The 21,784-nt window shown below is 42.3% G+C and overlaps 1 protein-coding gene across 4 annotated transcripts in view; it reads left to right on the top strand.

The window, feature by feature from the left end:
* LOC110986414 (uncharacterized) overlaps positions 1-21,784 on the top strand; it is a 35,247-nt gene that overhangs the window by 12,168 nt on the left and 1,295 nt on the right. For 2 of the 4 annotated variants that reach the window (XR_015424833.1, XM_087134830.1), the window contains exons 2-4: positions 8,871-8,954; positions 16,285-16,370; positions 18,988-19,053. Coding sequence is in view for 3 of the 4 variants with exons in the window: in XM_087134830.1 (XP_086990956.1) it covers positions 8,871-8,954; positions 16,285-16,370; positions 18,988-19,052 (235 nt within the window). In the remaining variant the exon portion in view is untranslated. Of the gene's footprint in view, positions 1-8,870; positions 8,955-16,284; positions 16,371-18,979; positions 19,054-21,784 lie in introns of all 4 variants that reach the window. The other 2 variants (XM_087134829.1, XM_022248264.2) reach the window with 1 other exon arrangement.

Raw genomic sequence — 21,784 nt, 5'->3', positions numbered from 1 at the left:
GATTGCAGTGGATTTGCGGATTCGTGCATTTTTGTCGTCTTTTTGCCGATTTTATTCAATTCGTATTTCCTGCGGTTTCGAAGTCAGACGGCAGCCATCTTTAAATGAGGGGCCATCTCGTTAACTCTCATGTTGTGCTGCAAAATTTGGATTTTATTTTGTGAAGTTTGTTTTATTTGTTTTGGTACATTTTTATAGACTTTAGGGTATTCTTCCTTGACTAGTATCGCCGTTGTGTGTATTCTTATCACCATATTTTTATCGGGATTAGGCCCACTACAAACTTGGACTTCCCCAAATTTTGAGCAATCAACATGGCATCTGAGCAACACAAAACATTACAGATCACTGTTATATTCTGATTCTTATGAATAACCCACCACCAGAAATATCAGACTTGATATTTTCTGAGCACTGGATGGCACCCCCTGAACATACATGTACATGTACCCTAGGCCATGCATGTAACTACATGTTCACTGAAGACCGGGTGAGTTTGTTCCAAATTGTTATACGCTTGCAGTCATCTAGCAGACCTGCAGCTATGAAAGGGAGACTTGCAGCTAAAGTTAACTTAAAGCTGACGTCTCATAAAACCTATATGTTACTAATCATTGTGCTAGCGGGAGATGTAGCAGTGAATCCAGGCTTATACCGACCCAAATATCCATGCGCAGTACACTGTATGTACATGTATTGTAATGAGGCAGCTACCGCTAAGTACGCAATAGAATGCGAGGGGTGTGACTCATGGTTTCACAGAAACTGCATTAAGGCATGAATGAATACATCTATAATGTACTCACTGAGCATCCATCATACAGTATGATGGATGCTCAGTGAGTTCATGATAGATTACAGAGTCTAGATTCATACTAATACTCAGTATGATGGATGCTCAGTGAGTACATGATAGATTACAGAGTATAGATTCATACTAATACTCAGTATGATGAATGCTCAGTGAGTACATGATAGATTATAGAGTCTAGATTCATACTAATACTCAGTATGATGGATGCTCAGTGAGTACATGATAGATTAGAGAGTATAGATTCATACTATTACTCAGTATGATGGATGCTCAGTGAATACATGATAGATTAGAGAGTATAGATTCATACTAATACTCAGTATGATGGATGCTCAGTGAGTACATGATAGATTACAGAGTATAGATTCATACTAATACTCAGTATGATGGATGCTCAGTGAGTACATGATAGATTACAGAGTATAGATTCATACTAATACTCAGTATGATGAATGCTCAGTGAGTACATGATAGATTATAGAGTCTAGATTCATACTAATACTCAGTATGATGGATGCTCAGTGAGTACATGATAGATTAGAGGGTATAGAGTCACACTAATACTCAGTATGATGGATGCTCAGTGAGTACATGATAGATTATAGAGTCTAGATTCATACTAATACTCAGTATGATGAATGCTCAGTGAGTACATGATAGATTATAGAGTCTAGATTCATACTAATACTCAGTATGATGGATGCTCAGTGAGTACATGATAGATTAGAGGGTATAGAGTCACACTAATACTCAGTATGATGGATGCTCAGTGAGTACATGATAGATTATAGAGTCTAGATTCATACTAATACTCAGTATGATGGATGCTCAGTGAGTACATGATAGATTATAGAGTCTAGATTCATACTATTACTCAGTATGATGGATGCTCAGTGAGTACATGATAGATTATAGAGTCTAGATTCATACTATTACTCAGTATGATGGATGCTCAGTGAGTACATGATAGATTAGAGAGTCTAGATTCATACTATTACTCAGTATGATGGATGCTCAGTGAGTACATGATAGATTATAGAGTCTAGATTCATACTAATACTCAGTATGATGGATGCTCAGTGAGTACATGATAGATTATAGAGTCTAGATTCATACTAATACTCAGTATGATGGATGCTCAGTGAGTACTTGATAGATTATAGAGTCTAGAGTCATACTCATGGGTATGCTGTAACTGTGGTCTTCCGATTTTCGACTCTTTATATTTCAGTAATTCAAGCATTAATTTGTTGAACAGTTTTGATGACCTCAGCTTATTTGTGGAGTCTGATGTTGTATTCAATTTGGCTTGACCTAGACTGAGGACATCCAGTCTGATCCCAGAGCATAATTTAACTGAAGCTAGTGGTAATTTGAGGGCTACTTCAAAGCCCAAGAAGAGGAAATTTGGCAACAACAAAAGACAAGAAACATTGAAAATTCTTAGCCTCAACTGCCAGAGCGTCAGGGTAAAGAAAGATAGATTTCAGGCTTTTATAGAGCAGGAGAACCCAGATGTGATAATCAGTACAGAATCGTGGTTAAGTAGCGACATTGCCGCTGGGGAAATTTTCCCTACATTTTTAAGCGTTTAGGAAAGATAGAGAAGGGATTCCCATGGGGGAGTTTTCATCGCCATTAAGAATATGTACATGTATATCATCACTGAAGAAAAAGACCTCGACACAAACTGTGAGGTGCTTTGGGTTAGTATTCATAACAAGGGGTTGAAACTGACATACATTGGAGCAATCTATCGCCCTCCATCATCAGGACAGGAACACTTGAATGAACTGGAAGAGTCCCTATCCAGAATCCCAAAGACTGCTTCCATATGGTTACTGGGAGATTTTAACCTCCCTGATATTGACTGGACTGCCAATTCCTTACATACCGGAGGAGGAAATTCAACATGCAGCAAGATCATGTTGGACTTGGCAAGTGATTACCTTACCCAAATAGTTGACAAACCTACCAGAGATAGAAACATCCTTGACCTGTGTTTTGTTAGTCATCCCTCCTTTGTAGAAAGTTGTGATGGAACAGCAGGAATAAGTGACCATGATGCTGTTATGTCCAAGCTCAAGTATCAGCTAAAGCAACTAGACCGCCAAAAAGGAAAATCTTCTTCTACAAAAATGCAGACTTTGTTGCCATAGATAACTCTTATCAGCATTTGACACGAAGTTAACAGAAGACCATGTAGTTCCAACAGATATAAATACATCATGGCTAGATTTCAAACAGGTACTCGTCAAGGCTATGGATGGTTCCTTACAAAATGAGTTCCACCAGACACAACCTGCCATGGGTAAACTCTTCAGTTAGGTGTGCAAGTAGGGAAAAAACAGAGACTATAATCGGGCAAGAAAATCTGGGTCAGCTTCTGCTTGGGCAGACTTCAAGAACTACGGCGGTCAATTGATAGACAAGTCAGGAAAGCACACCAAGAAAACATCCATGATGTCATAGGGGAGAGCCTAAAATTGAAAGAAACAAAGCCGTTCTGGAATTACATCAAGAAAATGAACCGAGAAGTGTTTGGAATCTCAAGCCTAACATCGATGGGGACGCAAAGTATCTTCAGCAGTGGACAAGGCTGAAGTGTTAAATGAGCAGTTCTGTTCAGTTTTCACCAAAGAAAATCTTAATGACCCTCCACCACTGAATTTGCAACCAATTCCAAAAAATGCAGCTCTCACGATAACTACAAATGGGGTTAGAAAAGTACTGTAAGAAATAAAACCAAAGAAAGGGACCTGACCAGCTATCATCAAGGATTCTGAAGAGTTGTTCAGTAAGCTTGGCTCCAGTCTTTTGAAAAATTTTCCAGACATCTATTGACAGTGGGAAACTCCTGAAAGACTGGCTGAATGCCAACATAATTCCCATATTCGAAAAAGGTGACAGAACAAATCCAGCAAACTATCGCCCAATCTCACTGACTTCCATTCCATGAAAGATTCTTGAGCATATAATCCACCAGCACATCATGGACCATATCACTCTCACAAAGTACTTACGAATCACCAACATGGTTTCAGACGAGGTCGATCATGTGATACACAACTGGCTGGACTCATCGATGATCTTGCCAAGTCACTTGACACAAAAAGCCAGACTGACTTGATCATACTAGACTTCAGTAAAGCCTTTAATAAAGTCCCTCACAATTGACTTTGGTACAAGCTCAGACATATTGGAATAAAAAGCAGCATCCTGAAGTGGGTTGAGACCTTCCTGACAAGAGGAATCAAACGAGTCTTGTTGGAGGGCGAGATGTCAGACGAAACTTCAGTGTCTTCAGGTGTACCCCAGGGGACTGTGATGGATACCTTGCTTTTCATGTTGTACATTAATGACATGCCAAAAGTAGTTTCGTCTAGAGTCTGCCTTTTTGCAGACAACGCTATAATTTATAGAGAGATAAAAACACCAGAAGACAGTTCATCTCTTCAAAAACATCTGGACGCTCTCTACAATTGGGGCAATACATGGCAGATGTCCTTCAATACAACCAAGTGTCATACTATGCACATTTCACACAAGACTAAACCACTCTTCTTGACATACAAAATGGGTAAATCATACTCTGCTTGCAGTCAATCATCATCCATATCTTGGAGTTGAACTAAGCAAAGATTTAAGCTGGGCAAGTCTCTAACAAAGCAACCAGAACGCTTGGTCTCCTTAAAAGGAATCTCCATGCTTGTTGTAAATCGGTCAAAGAGAATGCCTACAAGGCCCTTGTCAGACCCAATATTGGGGGGCCATATGGGATCCTTTCCACAATAACAAGAAGATCACCCTGGAAAAAGTACAACATAGAGCAGCCCGCTTCCTTTGTGATGACTACAAACAGATCTCAAGCGTAAATAACATGATGTCTTCTTTAAAAATGGGACACTCTCTGAGGCTCTGCAGAATTTGACTTCGACTCACTGCAGTTTACAAGGAAATTCACAATATTACGTCATCAAATCTGCCAGCACCTGGTGGAACCAATACCTACACAGCAAGACACAACTCTGGTCCCCACATAATTAATCCCTCAAACAAACAAACTTTGCTAGCAATACGCTCTCTATCCAAGGACAATAAGGGAATGGAACCTACCACCACCTAGCACCCACGATCTGCTCCTGATGTCAAGACATTCAAAAGTAGGATTGAACATTTGGACCTTCTCAACCTTCAGGGCTCGACCTTAACACTAGCCCGATGGTCATAGTCTAGTAAGAACAGCTGCAGGCTAGTAAAATGTACCACTTCGCTCGCCCGGCGGACTAGTAAAAAGTAGACAGCAGTATACGGTGCATGCAGCACGTGCGCTGCACCGTGAAGCTGACTGTACACTGTGCATGGAGCGTACGGTTCGCATACGTACATGTACATGTATGTACAATGTACGTGTAAGTTACCTGTACTGCCGATATTCGCCATGCTTGCGCTTCCATATGTTTGTACATCATAGGTGTACGTCTGAACAATGTAAGCACTGCATGCATTACATGTATGTACATGCGTGACCAACGATCAACATACGGGTCATCACAGACGGCTCCCTGACCCAATGCCAGCGTATGTTCGCGTTACAGAACCAGACTCAAACTGCTAGACTCCAAACGAGTGTAGATGTGAATAGGTGCGGCAAATGCGGCACTGTGATTGGTCAGTTGCAGCATGGATTGCGTACTTAGACAAGATTAGTGAGGCAAGCGTTTGCATTAAATTCATTCATAATCTTCTGAAAGTTTCAGAATACCGTCCGTGTAACTTGGGTGAGTGGTGAAATAAAAGAGTCATATGTTTAAATTAATTTCTCTCATTACACAATCACAGATGACTGATTAGGTTTCACCGTTGAACTTGTATGAATAAGTTACAAGTTGCAATGAATTCATTGATGATCTCTTAATTAAACTCAATTTGTCAGTGTTTGATTAATCTTGTGTTAAATTCAATATTATACAATGTTATATAGGGCTAGTAAAACTTGCTGCGGGCTAGTAAAACACTCAATTTATTTGCCCGGTGGGCTAGTTAAAAAACCCCTTAAGCACGAGGCTTGACCTTGTGCAAAAAGCCCACTGTAAAATTTAGCCACTACATGTATGTCCCTCACTCCGACCTGCGTGTGATAACCACTGAGGAGGTATCTGCGCAGTATAGAACCAGAACCAGTGTGAACAGACAGGTGCAATTTGTGGTGCCGCAAATTTCTGTGTGTCTGCCCCCCCCAACCACAGGACACTGAAAACTTCACTTAGTTTCGAGAAAAGCGTGCTGAAGTATCTGGCAAAGGCTGTAATATGGTTTTGATTGACCGTCAACGCTCCAGGTTATGGTTTCTAGCAGATCGCCTACACTGCCGACAGTGTTGATGGCTACACTTGCCAAGCGGTGGTACATGTAGTTCCGCCTATCCAATTTGCATATTTCATGGGAAAGGTCCATTGATGGCTCTCTCTCATTGTGGTGACTTTGCCATTGACAATAACCCTAACCCCCAAGGGTGTATGTAAAATCGTATTGAAATTGGAGGATTTGGCACTGTTAGGGTTGTCCCAATGCCCACTAAGCCTTCTTCATGGTGCCATCCGCAAGTCTGTGAACAGATAACATGCATAAGGAGATCATAGGGTTACGTTTAGATACAGAAATCAAAGTAAAGTTGAACTAGTTTAGACTTGGCATATTGAAAGGGTTGATTCTAGAAATCATGCTCCTAGAATGTTTTCCATTTAACATTAACCTTAGAAAAGACATGGAATACTTTTTGTACATGAAGCAGTTTGTCTTTTTCTCAGTAGTGATTTTAATGATGAGCTGTGTATCTGTCATAACTGTATTGTAATTGATCTCAGTGGTCAACATGATTATTCTCAAAACCGTGGTGATTTTTTTTCCTTGTAGACTCTGTTTCAGTTGAATGAAATGAAATTAATAACCATAAACAGCAATTCTTTTTAGGAAATGGAGTGATGCGTCAGTTGCACTACGAAGTGACGTGTCGTGGATATATTTGCCACACCACAAACTCAAGTATCTTGTGTACAAAGTCTATGGATGGTATGTCACTTAGTGGTACACCAAAACTATCCTACCGGTCACCTTGTGATGAAACCGAGGAATTGTTGCCTTCAACTTGCGCTCATTCATTGTATCTCCTCAAGTCCCTTTTGAGGTCTCAGAACAGTCAGATTGGATGACCTTTTCCTCAAGAGCAAAGGAGGCTGCCAGTAGTTCGCCATCTGATATATCAGAAATGATTGGCTGACTGGCCATGGCATCGTCATTGTTGTACTCATCACTTTCTTGCCACTGAAACAGATTTGTGGTGGAAATATACCCCATGCTGGTATAATATGCCACTTTGGAATAAACGCTTTTCTGCTGTACAGTCGCTCTAAATATACAAACGACTGCAGTATTTTAAATTTATGTAATGTCAACAAATCTCTTGTCTCTGTGTTGAACAATGTTGTTGCATATGTGCAAAATACTAGAAGGATGAAAGGAAATAGTGTGACAGCTCAGGTGGAGGTGAAGTCTGATGATGTATACCATTAATGAAATTTTCCTCAGTCCTTTACTTGTTGAAGGACTGAGACCTGTAAGCCGTACCTGTACCTTTGAATCATTTGCTTTCAAATCACAATATGCAAGGTGACCCTCTTGTTTGAAATGCAAACTACATGCACGTGTGTGTGGTCTTCAAGATGTCAGGCTTTGCGCAATGGTCTCTTTTGACATGGGATGGCTGCAGTAGTATTTTCTTCAGACTAATGTAGAGACTAGGTAAACTCCTACAGTAGGACGATGATTGCCTAACATTTCACTCAGCATTATTGCTTTGTTTCCGTGACTGTTGCATATCAAATATTTTACCTTTCCAAATGCTTCCTCACAACTACATATACATGTATTTGAATATTTTGAAAATGGCTCTTTCGAGAATGTGCATCTTTAACCTGAATGGAAGCTGTCGGTCAGTCCCTCAGTTGGCATTATGATTGTGTATTTCAGATCCGTCATTAACGTCAGAGCTACAGAATGTTTGTCACATGTGACAAAATTCATCAGAAAAAACTTGCTATTAAATTAAAAAGTCGGAATACTTGCCATGAAATCAGTGGTATCTGCTTTAATTCAGGAGTATTGAAGATGGATGATGTTGGCTAAAAAATTAAGGCAAATGTCCCATAAATCACTACTTGTATCCAACAGAAAAAAGTGGCTAATATGGGTGATGCATACAGTCCATGTCATCCTGATTTTTAGCATCAGCTTGTATGGATTGCCTTGAGCCAACTGCCACGGTCACAAAATCATACTTTGCTCACTAAAGACAAATCAAAATGACAAATACACCCACAGACAAAAAGATCTTGTTGTTTGACTGAACTTGCAGAAATCTTAATTTGAAAATTTCAGTATTTTTGATGTCTCTAGCTATGTTTGCTGGATACATGTACATGTATCCATAGTACTTGTGTTGGTCCATCCATTAATCTCTGTGTGGTGAGGTCTGTAGGATACCAGACTAATACTGCAACTGACATGGCAGGATTGCAAACAGAAAAAAAACAATTTTTGCCTCAGCTAGCAATAAAATGAATATTATGCTGTTCCCGGTGATCAGTTAAAATGAAAATAGCTCTTTTGCTCCTACTGTAACGAAGGCAGGGTCTTCCCTTGCCAATCCAAACATTCATCTCCTTGTGATTTCAAACCAAGTCACATTTACCTGGAGAAAGTTTTGAAAATACATATACGTGTATACCCAGGCAAAATGAATCAAACTGAACTTGATATTTTTCACAGTTTTCTGTGATAACCTTTCAAAATCTGGATATCATGTTGCTTTTATGCACCCATAAATTGCTGATATCTTTGGGTCACCTCTCTGAACGCCTACATATACATGTATACATTCCAGTATTTGTGCTTTGGGAAGATGCATCAAGGTGCAGCACAGGCTGCAGGAAGCTTATTTCTTGTCTACAATTCCAAAATTAATAATTGCAGGATTGTGTCTTTCATTCTCCCTCAGGTTGGTGAGAGACTGCCTTCAAAGATGCCTGCAGACTGGCTACCCTCTCCAGTTTGAACAAGAGTTCTTGGACTTCCCAAAATGGTAAGCTTTTTCTTTCTATTGACAAAAGTTTTGCGGGCTAATTTCAAGAGGTTTTGTTCACTCCAGTGTGTTTGTCGTGACACCTGACTCCACCCCTTGTCAGCCTGGGTGAGATTCTAACCTTGGTCAAGAAGGTTGGAGGTCAAGGTGGACAAGACTTCACCAATCTGCTTTCTTGAAGTTGAGGCTCACTGGTTTCAAAACTAAAAGCTGTTCTGAAAAGACTTCAAATATTTCGATATCTAGGGTTTTGGAGATAGATTGGCCACTCGAAAACCAAAATACAATGAAAACCAAAATACAACAGCATCTGTGCACAAATGGGGAAGGTCAGGTCCAGCAACCTTTGGGCAGTTAGGGTTAACCCTAACCATGCTGAACCTCACAAGGTTATGCAGGATTTCAATGGTCCCTAGAGGGTTAGGGTGAGGTACATGAAATACATGTACGTGTATAGTACGGGCTGTTGGAAGTAGAGTGGAACGTAACGTACATGTATTTGCTTGGCATACATGTGTGTGCACTCATGTTCATGTGCAATGGCAACAGAGTATTCATACACCGTGGAGAGTAACGCAGTCAGTGGAGGATACCCAAACCTGTCGCTTAAGCTGAATCACGGGCTATATCGTACCATCAGACAGGTAAACACATATGAAGCTTCTAGATTGCCGTGTCTACAACCTGTGTGTGTGTGGCAGGGTTGTAGTCCCAAACCTAGCGGTGGCCTAGCAGCACAGTACTGACATGACCGAAGACCATGACAGCAGCTACAACACAACACAAGCAGTCCACGAGGCTTATCCATCGCTTTCCTAAGTTTAAATTGCCTCTGCAGATAGTAGATATTTGTCTTAAAGCAGTCCTCCAAAAATCCTTGGCATATACGCGACAAATGGGAAGGTTTAAAATCTACCCTTATTTTGTTCGCCGTTGTCCGGAAACAATTAACTCAATGCTTTATTGCATGGAAACCTTAACAAACAGTAAGTCGCAATTTACGAGATTCTTGTCCAAAGCTACAAACTGCACGAGACTGGGGTCTGTTCTATTTTACATGTTTTATGACATAAACACAACAAATCATGCACTTAAACTTGATGGATGGAACAATCAATGAAGTGGACAAGAACTACTCAAGAACATTGTAAGTTGTGGCCTCATTTTGTAAGCTTTTATTTGAAGATTTTGACCTTTGCAAGGAAATCATCTTCATTGTTTGTTTCACTGGCATATCAGAGTGTTTCTCTGTGAATCAGGGCTTGGAAAGTGGGGTGGATGGGAAGATGTGTTGTTGAAATATTTGTACGTGTAGGTTTCCATTGATTTTGTGAAAGTTTTTGTCTCCAGAATTCCTGTATCATGGAAATGTTTTCCCTTGAAGATGGTTAGATCGAGGTAGTTGAATGTGGTTGGAGTTGCATCATATGTGAATTTTAGAGTTGGATGCATGGCGTTTGTGTTGGACAACGTGTTGGAATTCTTTCATTGCTCCGTTGAAAATGACAAGTACAAGTATGCCGTTTCTGTCACGCCACCATGTGAGGATTTGTTTGTCTTATCAATTATCTTGTTTTCCAAATTGTGTATTGCGATGTCGCGTATTTCAGGCTTGATGTAGATCCTATTGTGCACCAAATTTTCCAAGATAGAATTTGTGTCCGAACTGGAAACAGTTGCGATTGAGTAAGCTCCAGTAGTTTTTGTACATAATTGGTGGGGGTGGGTGGGGGTGGGGATCAGGTTTATGGGGGGTTCATGTTGTTGCATATACATGTACATTCAATTGCTTCTGTTTTTTGCATGTTTTTGTACATCGAAACAACATCAATTAATGCTTGTGATCAGAATAGTTTGTGGGAAATTCCTTTTTCTACATGTAGTTTCCGTAGGATGTCTGTATCGCGGACATTGGTTGTGTAGAGACTAGGGGAAGTAGGAATTACATGTAGTCGATATACATGTATTCTGATATTTTAGCTGTTGGGCTTGTGTATCTACTTACGATTGGTCGGCCCACAAATGGTTCTCCTGGTGGTGGTTTTTTGTGTATTTTTGGGAGGAAGTACATGTACATTGTTGGGCATTCACAGTTTTGTTGTAGTGGATTGAGGCACATGTACTTCAGTGTGTTTTCATCGATGTGGTTGCTGTTTCAAAATGCTATTCAGGTGTTGTGAACCATAGTGATAGTTTGGGGGGGGTGTTGTCTTGGTCCAGTTTGACATATATGTACATGTATTGGTGGAACTCAAGATGTTGGTAACCCACATTTATGTACTCTGTCAGGTTCATTATGCGTATATATGCCTCTGCCTTTGTCATATGGTTTAATTACGATTTCACAGTTTTGTTTGAGATTATTGATGGCAGTGAGTTCTATATTGGTCATGTTTCTTTGTTGGTTTCTGAGCCTGACGTGTGCAAGATTGAATTTTGTGGCTTCCATATATTCTTCCAGCGTAGCAATATGGGTGTTGTGAGAGGATGCCGTTGTGATGCTGGTTTGAAGGGATGGTTTTTGGTCGTTTTTTTTTACATGTGGAATGTCATGCGAAGTCGTCGGTTGAAGTTTTTGATGTCGTTTAGGAGAGACTTCTGGTTACATTTAGCAGGAGTTGGTATCAAGTTTAGGCCTTTTTCCAAAGCAGTCTTCTCTGTTGGGGATAGGTCTGCTTTGGATAGATTGGTTATAAAGGTTTCACATTGTTCTGCTAATTGGGTTAAGAATAGTATTTGAACTTGTCCTGTTTTTTGGGGGGGGGTTGACAGTTAGAGTGGCGTTTGGATTTATTTCGTCTTGAGGATTTTTTTAGTTTTGTGAGTGTATTTTCTTCTTGTCTTTTTGGGTTTGGTGGGGAATATACATATAACTTGGATTTGTTTGTAGTTATATTCTCTGTTGGGTTTTAGCGGTAGGGTACAGGCAGGCAAGACAGTTTAAACCCTCTTTTATGAGATGTTGTGATCTTGAAAAAGACCGTCGGTTTTGTTTTTGTTGATGTCCTCAGTGGTTGCGTCGCCTCTCAGGGTGTCTTTTCTGTTGAGGGTGGGTTAGACAGCTCAACAGTTGCGTGCTCCCGTCCTGTGAGTGCAGCAAGTTTTTCTTGAGCAGAGCGGTGAGTGGTTGTAGTCTCGGCCTCGATGACTTTTACATGTAATTGATGCTTGTACTCTTCCAGGGCCACTGTACAAAAAGACTGGATGCTTTCTTGGCCAGTTGTCCCAGCATAAATGAGCACATTGCCGCAACGTGGCCATTTATCCGGTGTGCTGGTTTTTCCAGTCATATACGTACATGTACGCAAACTCAAGGTCTGGTTCCACATTTTGGGCAGTCTAGGGAATATACGAGGAGACTGGAAGGGAATGTACGAGGAGACTGGTAGGGAAGGTACGAGGAGACTGGTAGGGAAGGTACGAGGAGACTGGTAGGGAATGTACGAGGAGACTGGTAGGGAATGTACGAGGAGACTGGTAGGGAATGTACGTGGAGAATGGTAGGGAATGTACGAGGAGACTGGTAGGGAAGGTACGAGGAGACTGGTAGGGAAGGTACGAGGAGACTGGTAGGGAAGGTACGAGGAGACTGGTAGGGAAGGTACGAGGAGACTGGTAGGGAAGGTACGAGGAGACTGGTAGGGAAGGTACGTGGAGACTGGAAGGGAAGGTACGAGGAGACTGGTAGAGAATGTACGAGGAGACTGGTAGGGAATGTACGAGGAGACTGGTAGGGAATGTACGTGGAGACTGGAAGGGAATGTAAGAGGAGACTGGTAGGGAAGGTACGAGGAGACTGGTAGGGAAGGTACGAGGAGACTGGTAGGGAATGTACAAGGAGACTGGTAGGGAATGTACGAGGAGACTGGTAGGGAATGTACGAGGAGACTGGTAGGGAAGGTACGAGGAGACTGGTAGGGAAGGTACGAGGAGACTGGTAGGGAAGGTACGAGGAGACTGGTAGGGAAGGTACGAGGAGACTGGTAGGGAATGTACGAGGAGACTGGTAGGGAATGTACGAGGAGACTGGTAGGGAATGTACGAGGAGACTGGTAGGGAATGTACGAGGAGACTGGTAGGGAATGTATGAGGAGACTGGTAGGGAATGTACGAGGAGACTGGTAGGGAATGTACGAGGAGACTGGTAGGGAATGTACGTGGAGAATGGTAGGGAAGGTACGAGGAGACTGGTAGGGAATGTACGAGGAGACTGGTAGAGAAGGTATGAGGAGACTGGTAGGGAAGGTATGAGGAGACTGGAAGGGAATGTACGTGGAGACTGGAAGGGAATGTACGAGGAGACTGGTAGGGAAGGTATGAGGAGACTGGTAGAGAAGGTATGAGGAGACTGGTAGGGAAGGTACGAGGAGACTGGTAGGGAATGTACGTGGAGACTGGTAGAGAAAGTATGAGGAGACTGGTAGGGAAGGTACGAGGAGACTGGTAGGGAATGTACGTGGAGACTGGAAGGGAATGTACGAGGAGACTGGTAGGGAAGGTATGAGGAGACTGGTAGGGAATGTACGAGGAGACTGGTAGGGAATGTACGTGGAGACTGGAAGGGAATGTACGAGGAGACTGCTGGGAATGTACGTGGAGACTGGAAGGGAATGTACGAGGAGACTGGTAGGGAAGGTACGAGGAGACTGGTAGGGAAGGTATGAGGAGACTGGTAGGGAATGTACGAGGAGACTGGTAGGGAATGTATGTGGAGACTGGAAGGGAATGTATGAGGAGACTGGTAGGGAAGGTATGAGGAGACTGGTAGGGAAGGTACGAGGAGACTGGTAGGGAATGTACGTGGAGACTGGAAGGGAAGGTATGAGGAGACTGGTAGGGAAGGTACGAGGAGACTGGTAGGGAAGGTATGAGGAGACTGGTAGGGAATGTACGAGGAGACTGGTAGGGAATGTACGAGGAGACTGGTAGGGAATGTACGAGGAGACTGGTAGGGAATGTACGAGGAGACTGGTAGGGAATGTACGTGGAGACTGGAAGGGAAGGTATGAGGAGACTGGTAGGGAAGGTACGAGGAGACTGGTAGGGAAGGTATGAGGAGACTGGTAGGGAAGGTACGAGGAGACTGGTAGGGAAGGTATGAGGAGACTGGTAGGGAATGTACGAGGAGACTGGTAGGGAATGTACGTGGAGACTGGAAGGGAATGTACGAGGAGACTGGTAGGGAAGGTATGAGGAGACTGGTAGGGAAGGTATGAGGAGACTGGTAGGGAAGGTATGAGGAGACTGGTAGGGAATGTACGTGGAGAATGGTAGGGAATGTACGTGGAGACTGGAAGGGAATGTACGAGGAGACTGGTAGGGAAGGTACGAGGAGACTGGTAGGGAAGGTACGAGGAGACTGGTAGGGAAGGTATGAGGAGACTGGTAGGGAAGGTACGAGGAGACTGGTAGGGAAGGTACGAGGAGACTGGTAGGGAAGGTACGAGGAGACTGGTAGGGAAGGTATGAGGAGACTGGTAGGGAAGGTACGAGGAGACTGGTAGGGAATGTACGAGGAGACTGGTAGGGAATGTACGAGGAGACTGGAAGGGAATGTATGAGGAGACTGGTAGCGAATTTATGAGGAGACTGGTAGGGAATGTACGAGGAGACTGGAAGGGAATGTACGCGGAGACTGGTAGGGAAGGTACGAGGAGACTGGTAGGGAAGGTACGAGGAGACTGGTAGGGAAGGTACGAGGAGACTGGTAGGGAAGGTACGAGGAGACTGGTAGGGAATGTACAAGGAGACTGGAAGGGAATGTACGAGCATACATGTATCAATGCTAAATTACTCTGACAGAATGACCACAAAGAATAGCAGGCACTTTCACTGTGCTCTACAATAATGCCGCTGTCATTATTGGATGTTGAGCAAATAGTCACAAGTCACTCTGCTCCTTGCTTGACTTGCGTCCTGTCCTAGGACCTAATGCTCCTCTCTGCCAAGTCCGTTATCCCACAAGGATACGACCAATCTCACATCTACCATTTGTTCTTGGATGTTGCTTCTTGTATCCTTCAAACCTGACTCTAGACGCATGCTTTAAAAAGTTTTAGTGAAAACCACTTCGACAGAAGTGCACAGACATCCACACAAAGTCTATGTGCCGTGATCATTCGATCATAAAGTGAACCAAAATGGAATTCACTGCGCATATGTTCAGGTCGCAGTTAGGGTCCTTCGGCAGTGTTCACTTACAAAATCTCCCCGACTGTTTGTTTTGTGTTACACCTGCCGTCTCTGGTCTCAGTGCTGTGTTGCTGGGCCACCACCAGGTTTGGCACTACAAACTGTAACAGTTTCTGTGCCGTCATCCTCATTCATCGATGAGTAAACTATACATGTACATGCAGTTTGTGTCATAGGCATCGAATCCACTCACTTTCTCTGTAAGAACTCAGTATGTATTTGTCACTTTTTCTGTGATACTTTGACAGTTGCAGATCACAAGGCAAACAGGCAGGCATGTGGGTTGTTGTCTTTTTTCTAGACGCTTCATACATATGTACATACACACATACACTTGAATGACCATCTGATACAAGTCTGAATCTTCTACACTGACCGAGTTATTCTCTGCCGTGTATGAACACATACTCGTACTCTATTGCCACTGAATCTGAACACAAGTGTATAAACACATGCATATGTATGCCAAGCAAATATGTTACGTTCCACTCCAGCTTCAACGACTCATATTGTTTTCAGAACAAATCTGACAATTATTGTGTCCAACTAAGAGTAAGATTTTAGAATCTTGCATGTTAAAGATTACATGTATTTCTAATGTATGTTCTGCATGTCATCAAAACTCCTCGTTTCAATGCCTGTTGGGCGTAACTACGCCAGCTTGGATGTATCTTCATGTATGACTGTTGTGGGTATTCCCGGTTATGTCATCCAACCAACTTAACACAGACACAAATCTGACCTTGCATGTTTCTGAAATCGCCCCAGTTACCCGGTAGTTGTGTGGAAAGAAAATGCCTCTTATTTCTCTTGTGTTTATTTTCAGCCAATGAATTCATTGTAAATTGGTTTTGGTATAGCTAATCTCCCAAACCCTAGATGTCGAAATGTTTGAAGCCTTTTCAGTACATGTACCTAATAACAGTTTTCTGCCATAACATTTCAAAGTCTGAGTGTCATGTCACTATATTGCGCCCCAAATTACAGATTTATTAGGGTAGGTTCTTTGAAAGCCTATACTTTGTGAAGTGTGCATGCTTTGGACAGATCCATGAAGTGCAGCACAAGCCACAGGAAAGCTTATGTTTCGTCCACAACAAAATTAATTATTATGATTGTTTCTTGGATTCTCCCTCAGGTTGATGGGAGACACTGTTCTTCTTGGATGCCTGCAGAAGGGATACCCTCTCCACTATGAACAAGAGTTCTTGGACTTCAAAAATGGTAAGATTTTTCATTCAATTAACCACTTCCTGCTGGGGAGCCCGGTTTCAGGCACATAGGTTTATACACAAAACCGGGGAGCCCGAAATTGGATAAAAGAGCAAGGCTTTACAACAAAAGACCATACTCGGAACAAAAGGCCGAGCTGCTGGGAATTACCAACATATTTTCAGTTGTCAACAGAGGAGGAAATTTGTCATTATTTTGAAAGATTATACATGTACATGTACCACTGTTTGTGGCAGTCGATGTCCTCTGTTAGATTAGAGTAGCCACCAGTCATTCGTGTGGGTTTAAACGTCTGGTAAATGAAGTTATGATTTTTTGAAGAATTTTGAAAACAGAAAATCTTGAAAATTTCCCAGTTTTACATCATGCAACTTAAAATTCCACCTGGCAGCAAGTGGTTAACAGCACAAGTTTTTCTGGCCAATTTCAACGTCTTTTTTTTTCTTTTTGGTGTGTATTTGTTTTGACTCCTTGCTTCACTCCTCGTATCGAACTAGGTGGGATTCAAACCCAGGTCATTCTGAGCCTGAGGTGGGTACCATTCCACCAGTCTGGCTCTCTGAAGTTGAGACTTGCTGGTTCCTAAAATAGGTTCCTGGTCCAGGTACATTACAGTGCCACTATAACAAACGTGAAGTGCTCTGCTGAACCGTCTTGTTTCCTGAACATTTCCCTTTGCTCTCAAATTTTGCGCACAATTTTGAAAATTTGCTTCAGATACGTCTGAAAGAAATATATTTAAGACTGATGATAATAACTTGAGAGTTAAGGAAAATCTTCCAAAACAGCCAGCACATACATAGAGTGTAGCCAGTATCTTTTGTCAGTACATGGGACATAAACAAACACTGTGAATAAGTACATGTACAGTATCCATGGAAACCGGCATTGAATACATATGCAAATTGGAAAAAGAATATAACGTGGACAAGTGCAACAATTACGGTGTTTCATGTATTTATTTTCAACTTCCCCAAATCCTGATGCAGACACGTACGGTAAGGCAGACCTCCACACATTTGAACCAGTACAAGCTGGGAATAGGTGCATAAGAGAAAGAAAATTGCTATAGAGGGATCCCAATACGATGCTTTTAGCGTCGATCTGCGCATTTCTGCATTTGAAAATGAGGCTGTATGTGTCAGCTTCAATTCTTAATACGATCAGACGATTGAAAGTAAGGAGTCAAGACACAAAATACATAAAGATATGTTAAATTCAGACTTTTCAGGCTGCAAATTTTGGTGGAAGAGTCTTTCAAGATGACTCGACACGTAAAATCAAAAGAAAAATAACGGCAATTTACCGCGAGCTAACGTACCTGCGATGGTCGTGTATCTTGTGCAGTGGGCGTGGTTTAAACTGAAGTGGCGCCACACTTACGAACTGGATTCTACATGTACTGTGTCGATTCCGCGGGCACGCTTGACGAAGTTCAACACAGAGAGCCTCGCTTTCGATGCGGATATGCGCAGATGGAGCTAATGTGAAATCCTTCTATACCAAACATTTTGTGTGGATTTGTTGTGTTCATATAACTGTCTTGGTCTTGAACTGTAGTGAGAGCTTTCCATCTTATGTGCACATTGTAAAAGCCCCTAAAACAACAAAAGTTAACGCAGCTAAGAGAATTGAAAATTTATAATATTTGTACTGTGATTGTAACAGTAGAGTATATGTATTTCTCTTCATCCACATTTTCATTTTGGAAATCTGAAATAAAAAAACTTGGTCCAAAAAGTTGGTCCGAAAAACCCGTGCTTTATTTAAACTAAATACTATGTGATTTTATTGAAGGTTTCATTTTTTGGAATAAGGTAAAATTTCTGTTCTGTAGATGTTTTTCATCCTCCCAGAAAGGTAATTTTTGCTTGCGTTCAGAATTTTTTGTTTCTTTTTCTGTCCTTTTTCCTTTTCACTCCAACTTCCTCACTCAATCGCCCACCACCCGACCCGCCAAAATTTTTTTTGATGTAGTAATCAGCACCTCACAGTATTCACAGTTGCAAAATGCTGTCAACAGCAAAAGTAGGGCTTTGCTGGCAGAATTGAGCATGTCCAGTGACCTCTTCCACTACTCAAATTCAAATTTGACCTGCATGGCTAATGAGGGCTGTCAAGCTGCTTACAGATAATGCTTGAGCAATGCCCTTTCTTCTGGTCTTTGGCTTTTTACATAATAAGACCCAGCCAGGTCTTCAACAGTGAAAAAGCAGCATCCAAAAAGCCAGCACATTTTTGTAGTGCATCATGGAGGAAATAAAAAGACATGTACATTTACACATGTACATATATGTACCCCAAAATGTACCTGGTGTTTGATTTGAAGTTAGCAGATAGAAAAGCTTGAACACTGACAAATTGCCTTCCTGGTTTGTATATTTACCATCTGGATTTATGGGAAACTGCCAAATTACAATGTACATGCATTTCAAATATAAATCTTTAATAGTGTTACATGTATATATGTTGTGTCTTTATAATGAAAGTAAAAAACATTCTAAATTGTGTTGACAAGGTTTACAGTTGATTGTGATTGCATACTGCATTTTCAAAACATGTATACATGTAATTCCTTTCATTTTCTGATTGCTTTTTTGAACTCCAGGAGTGCCTAGCACAGCAGTCTACCCTCATCATGCGGCCATCGACGGAAGTCTGGGAACCAGATGAGGTCAGCATGCACCTGCTCCACTTCGCTGCCCGTGCTGGTGGCCATTAGGGAACACAGCGCAGGTTGGTGGGCTGCATCAATGTTACATTGGTTGTACTTGTGGCTGGCGGAGCGATGAATTCAGGAAGGTCAGAAAGGGGTGAGTTGTTATCAAGTCATTTTCTTCGTTTCAAGAATGTTTGATGTCACTTCATACATGTACATGTAGATGCAAGGATCCATTTGGATGTTGGTTAATTTTCAAAAGCACCACCAAAAAAGCCGCAGCAGCAATTCCAAAAAGAAAAAGAGGGAAATTTGTCAGTTCCCGTTGTCAGTTTCTACCACTTTCAAATCTTTGCGCTGTGTGTGGATCTTTGCTGCTTTTTATATAATATAACCCATCCAAAAATTCAGCAGTAGAAAAACACAATATAAAGAACACAAGGCGCTGCATAAAATTGTCTGTTTTGGTCAATTTATTCACATTTTAAACCCCGGCACTGCAAGCATGTTCATGTGTGATTTGTGGTTATCAGATCTCAGGTTTTTTAGGTCAGTTGAACGTTAAGTTTTACATCATAGCAAAGTCACAAGTCAAACTTTATGTTGGTATGTTTTTACTTCAAGTGTTTAGAGTAGAGAGATAACATTGAACTTCAAGGAATACAGTTAGCTGTACAGTTCAGAAGATACTGAAGTTCCTCTGATCAATGCTTTTTGTTGATGTCCTATTTTCATAGTCAATATTATATTTAAGGCTTAACATTAACAATTTACTTTGTCAAAAGTCAACCAAGACATCAGCGATTAACTCGTCACTCAAATCATGTTTTTCAGTACTGGTACATGTATCACCAAGGTTTTTAATAAAAATGATTGACAGCCAATAAATGCAATAAGTTACAATTACGTGTGCAAGAGTTTTAGAGCCCTGAACAGTTAATTTCATTCAAGCTAACTGTTTTTGAAATCCTTCTAACTCTGACAAGTTCCAAATCTGCAACTTTTAAAAAGTCAGCGCAACTAACTGGAAGCAAATTACCATCACTAATTTTTGTAATTATTTTTTTACTTGATGTTTGCTTATTACTGGAGATACTTCTGGCTACTTATTTAAATTCTTACACCCAATTTTTTGAATGATTTGGACAATATAATGTTGCCCAACATTAGGGCCTCTACAAAATCCAATGATCGGAGGAAATGGAACTGTACAGAGAATTGTATTTCTTGAAGTTCAACATTATCTGTTTACTCTAAACACTTCACATAAAGACACAAAAATAAGGCTTGACTTTTAACTTTGTTGTGGTATGAAACATGACTTGGAACTGACAAAAAAGACCTGATATTTGACCTCCACAGTGACATGAAACTTTCTTGAGACTTGAAGAAATTGACAAGATAACGACTGTTCCCTTTTTTGTCTTCCTTAATTCATTGTTCCTCCTGTTGCAAGTACCACCAGTGCAACATTGATGCTCCACCAACTTGGGTCGCACTGGGCAGGGTGCGGGGAGGGTCGCGGGGGGTGGGGTTGGGTCGCGCGGGGATGGGTTGGGGGGCGTGGTTGGGTCGCGCGGGGCTGGGTTGGGTCGCGCGGGGCTGGGTTGGGTCGCGCGGGGAGGGGGTGGGTCGCGGGGGGTGGGTTGGGTCGCGCGGGGGCGGGGTTGGGTCGCGCGGGGATGGGGTTGGGTCGCGCGGGGATGGGGTGGGTCGCGCGGGGATGGGGTGGGTCGCGCGGGGATGGGGTGGGTCGCGCGGGGATGGGGTGGGTCGCGCGGGGATGGGGTGGGTCGCGCGGGGATGGGGTGGGTCGCGCGGGGCGGGGTTGGGTCGCGCGGGGCGGATGAAATACACATAAGAAAAAATTACCAAGGCAGCATTTTTTGTTTGTCACTGTTTTATTTCTGTATATATTTGAGCTGTTTCCAACAAACTTTTCAGCACCCCCCTTCCCAACCTACCCACCCCACCCTCCCCTACCCCTTCCCAACCCTCCCCCACCCCTTCCCAACCCTCCCCTACCCCTCCCCTACCCCTCCCAACCCTCCCCTACCCCTCCCAACCCTCCCCTACCCACCCCAACCCTCCCCAACCCTCCCCTACCCACCCCAACCCTCCCCTACCCTCCCCCACCCCTACCCCTACCCAACCCTCCCCTACCCACCCCAACCCTCCCCTACCCACCCCAACCCTCCCCTACCCACCCCAACCCTCCCCTACCCACCCCAACCCTCCCCTACCCACCCCAACCCTCTCCTACCCACCCCTACCCTCCCCTCCCCTAACCCTACCTGATGTGGGAGCATCAATGTTGCACTGGTGGTACTTGCAACAGGAGGAACAATTAATTAAGGAAGACAAAAAAGGGAACAGTTGTTATCTTGTCATTTTCTTCAAGTCTCAAGAAAGTTTCATGTCACTGTGGAGGTCAAATATCAGGTCTTTTTGGTCAGTTCCAAGTCATGATTTATACCTAAACAAAGTTAGAAGTTGAGCTTTATGTTGGTGTGTTTTTATTTCAAGTGTTTTAAGTTGGCCAAGCAATGTCAAACTCCAAGGAATACCTTTTGTCGTACAGTTAAAAAAGTCTTGAGTTACCTCAGATGCATCGAATTTTATTGATGAGGTCCCAACTTTCATTTAGCATTAAGTGTTGTCTTAAATCTTGAAACGTTTGGGAAGAAACTTCAATTAAAAGCCAGCACTACATGTACATACATGTATCTCCAGTGAATGTCCAACA

Source organism: Acanthaster planci, linkage group LG03 (assembly GCF_054643075.1).
Source record: "Acanthaster planci isolate LZ-2023a linkage group LG03, COTS_SCS, whole genome shotgun sequence".
Lineage (NCBI taxonomy): Eukaryota > Metazoa > Echinodermata > Asteroidea > Valvatida > Acanthasteridae > Acanthaster > Acanthaster planci.
The sequence above is the reverse complement of the archived record's forward strand: the minus strand, read 5'-3'. Positions and strand labels throughout refer to the sequence as shown.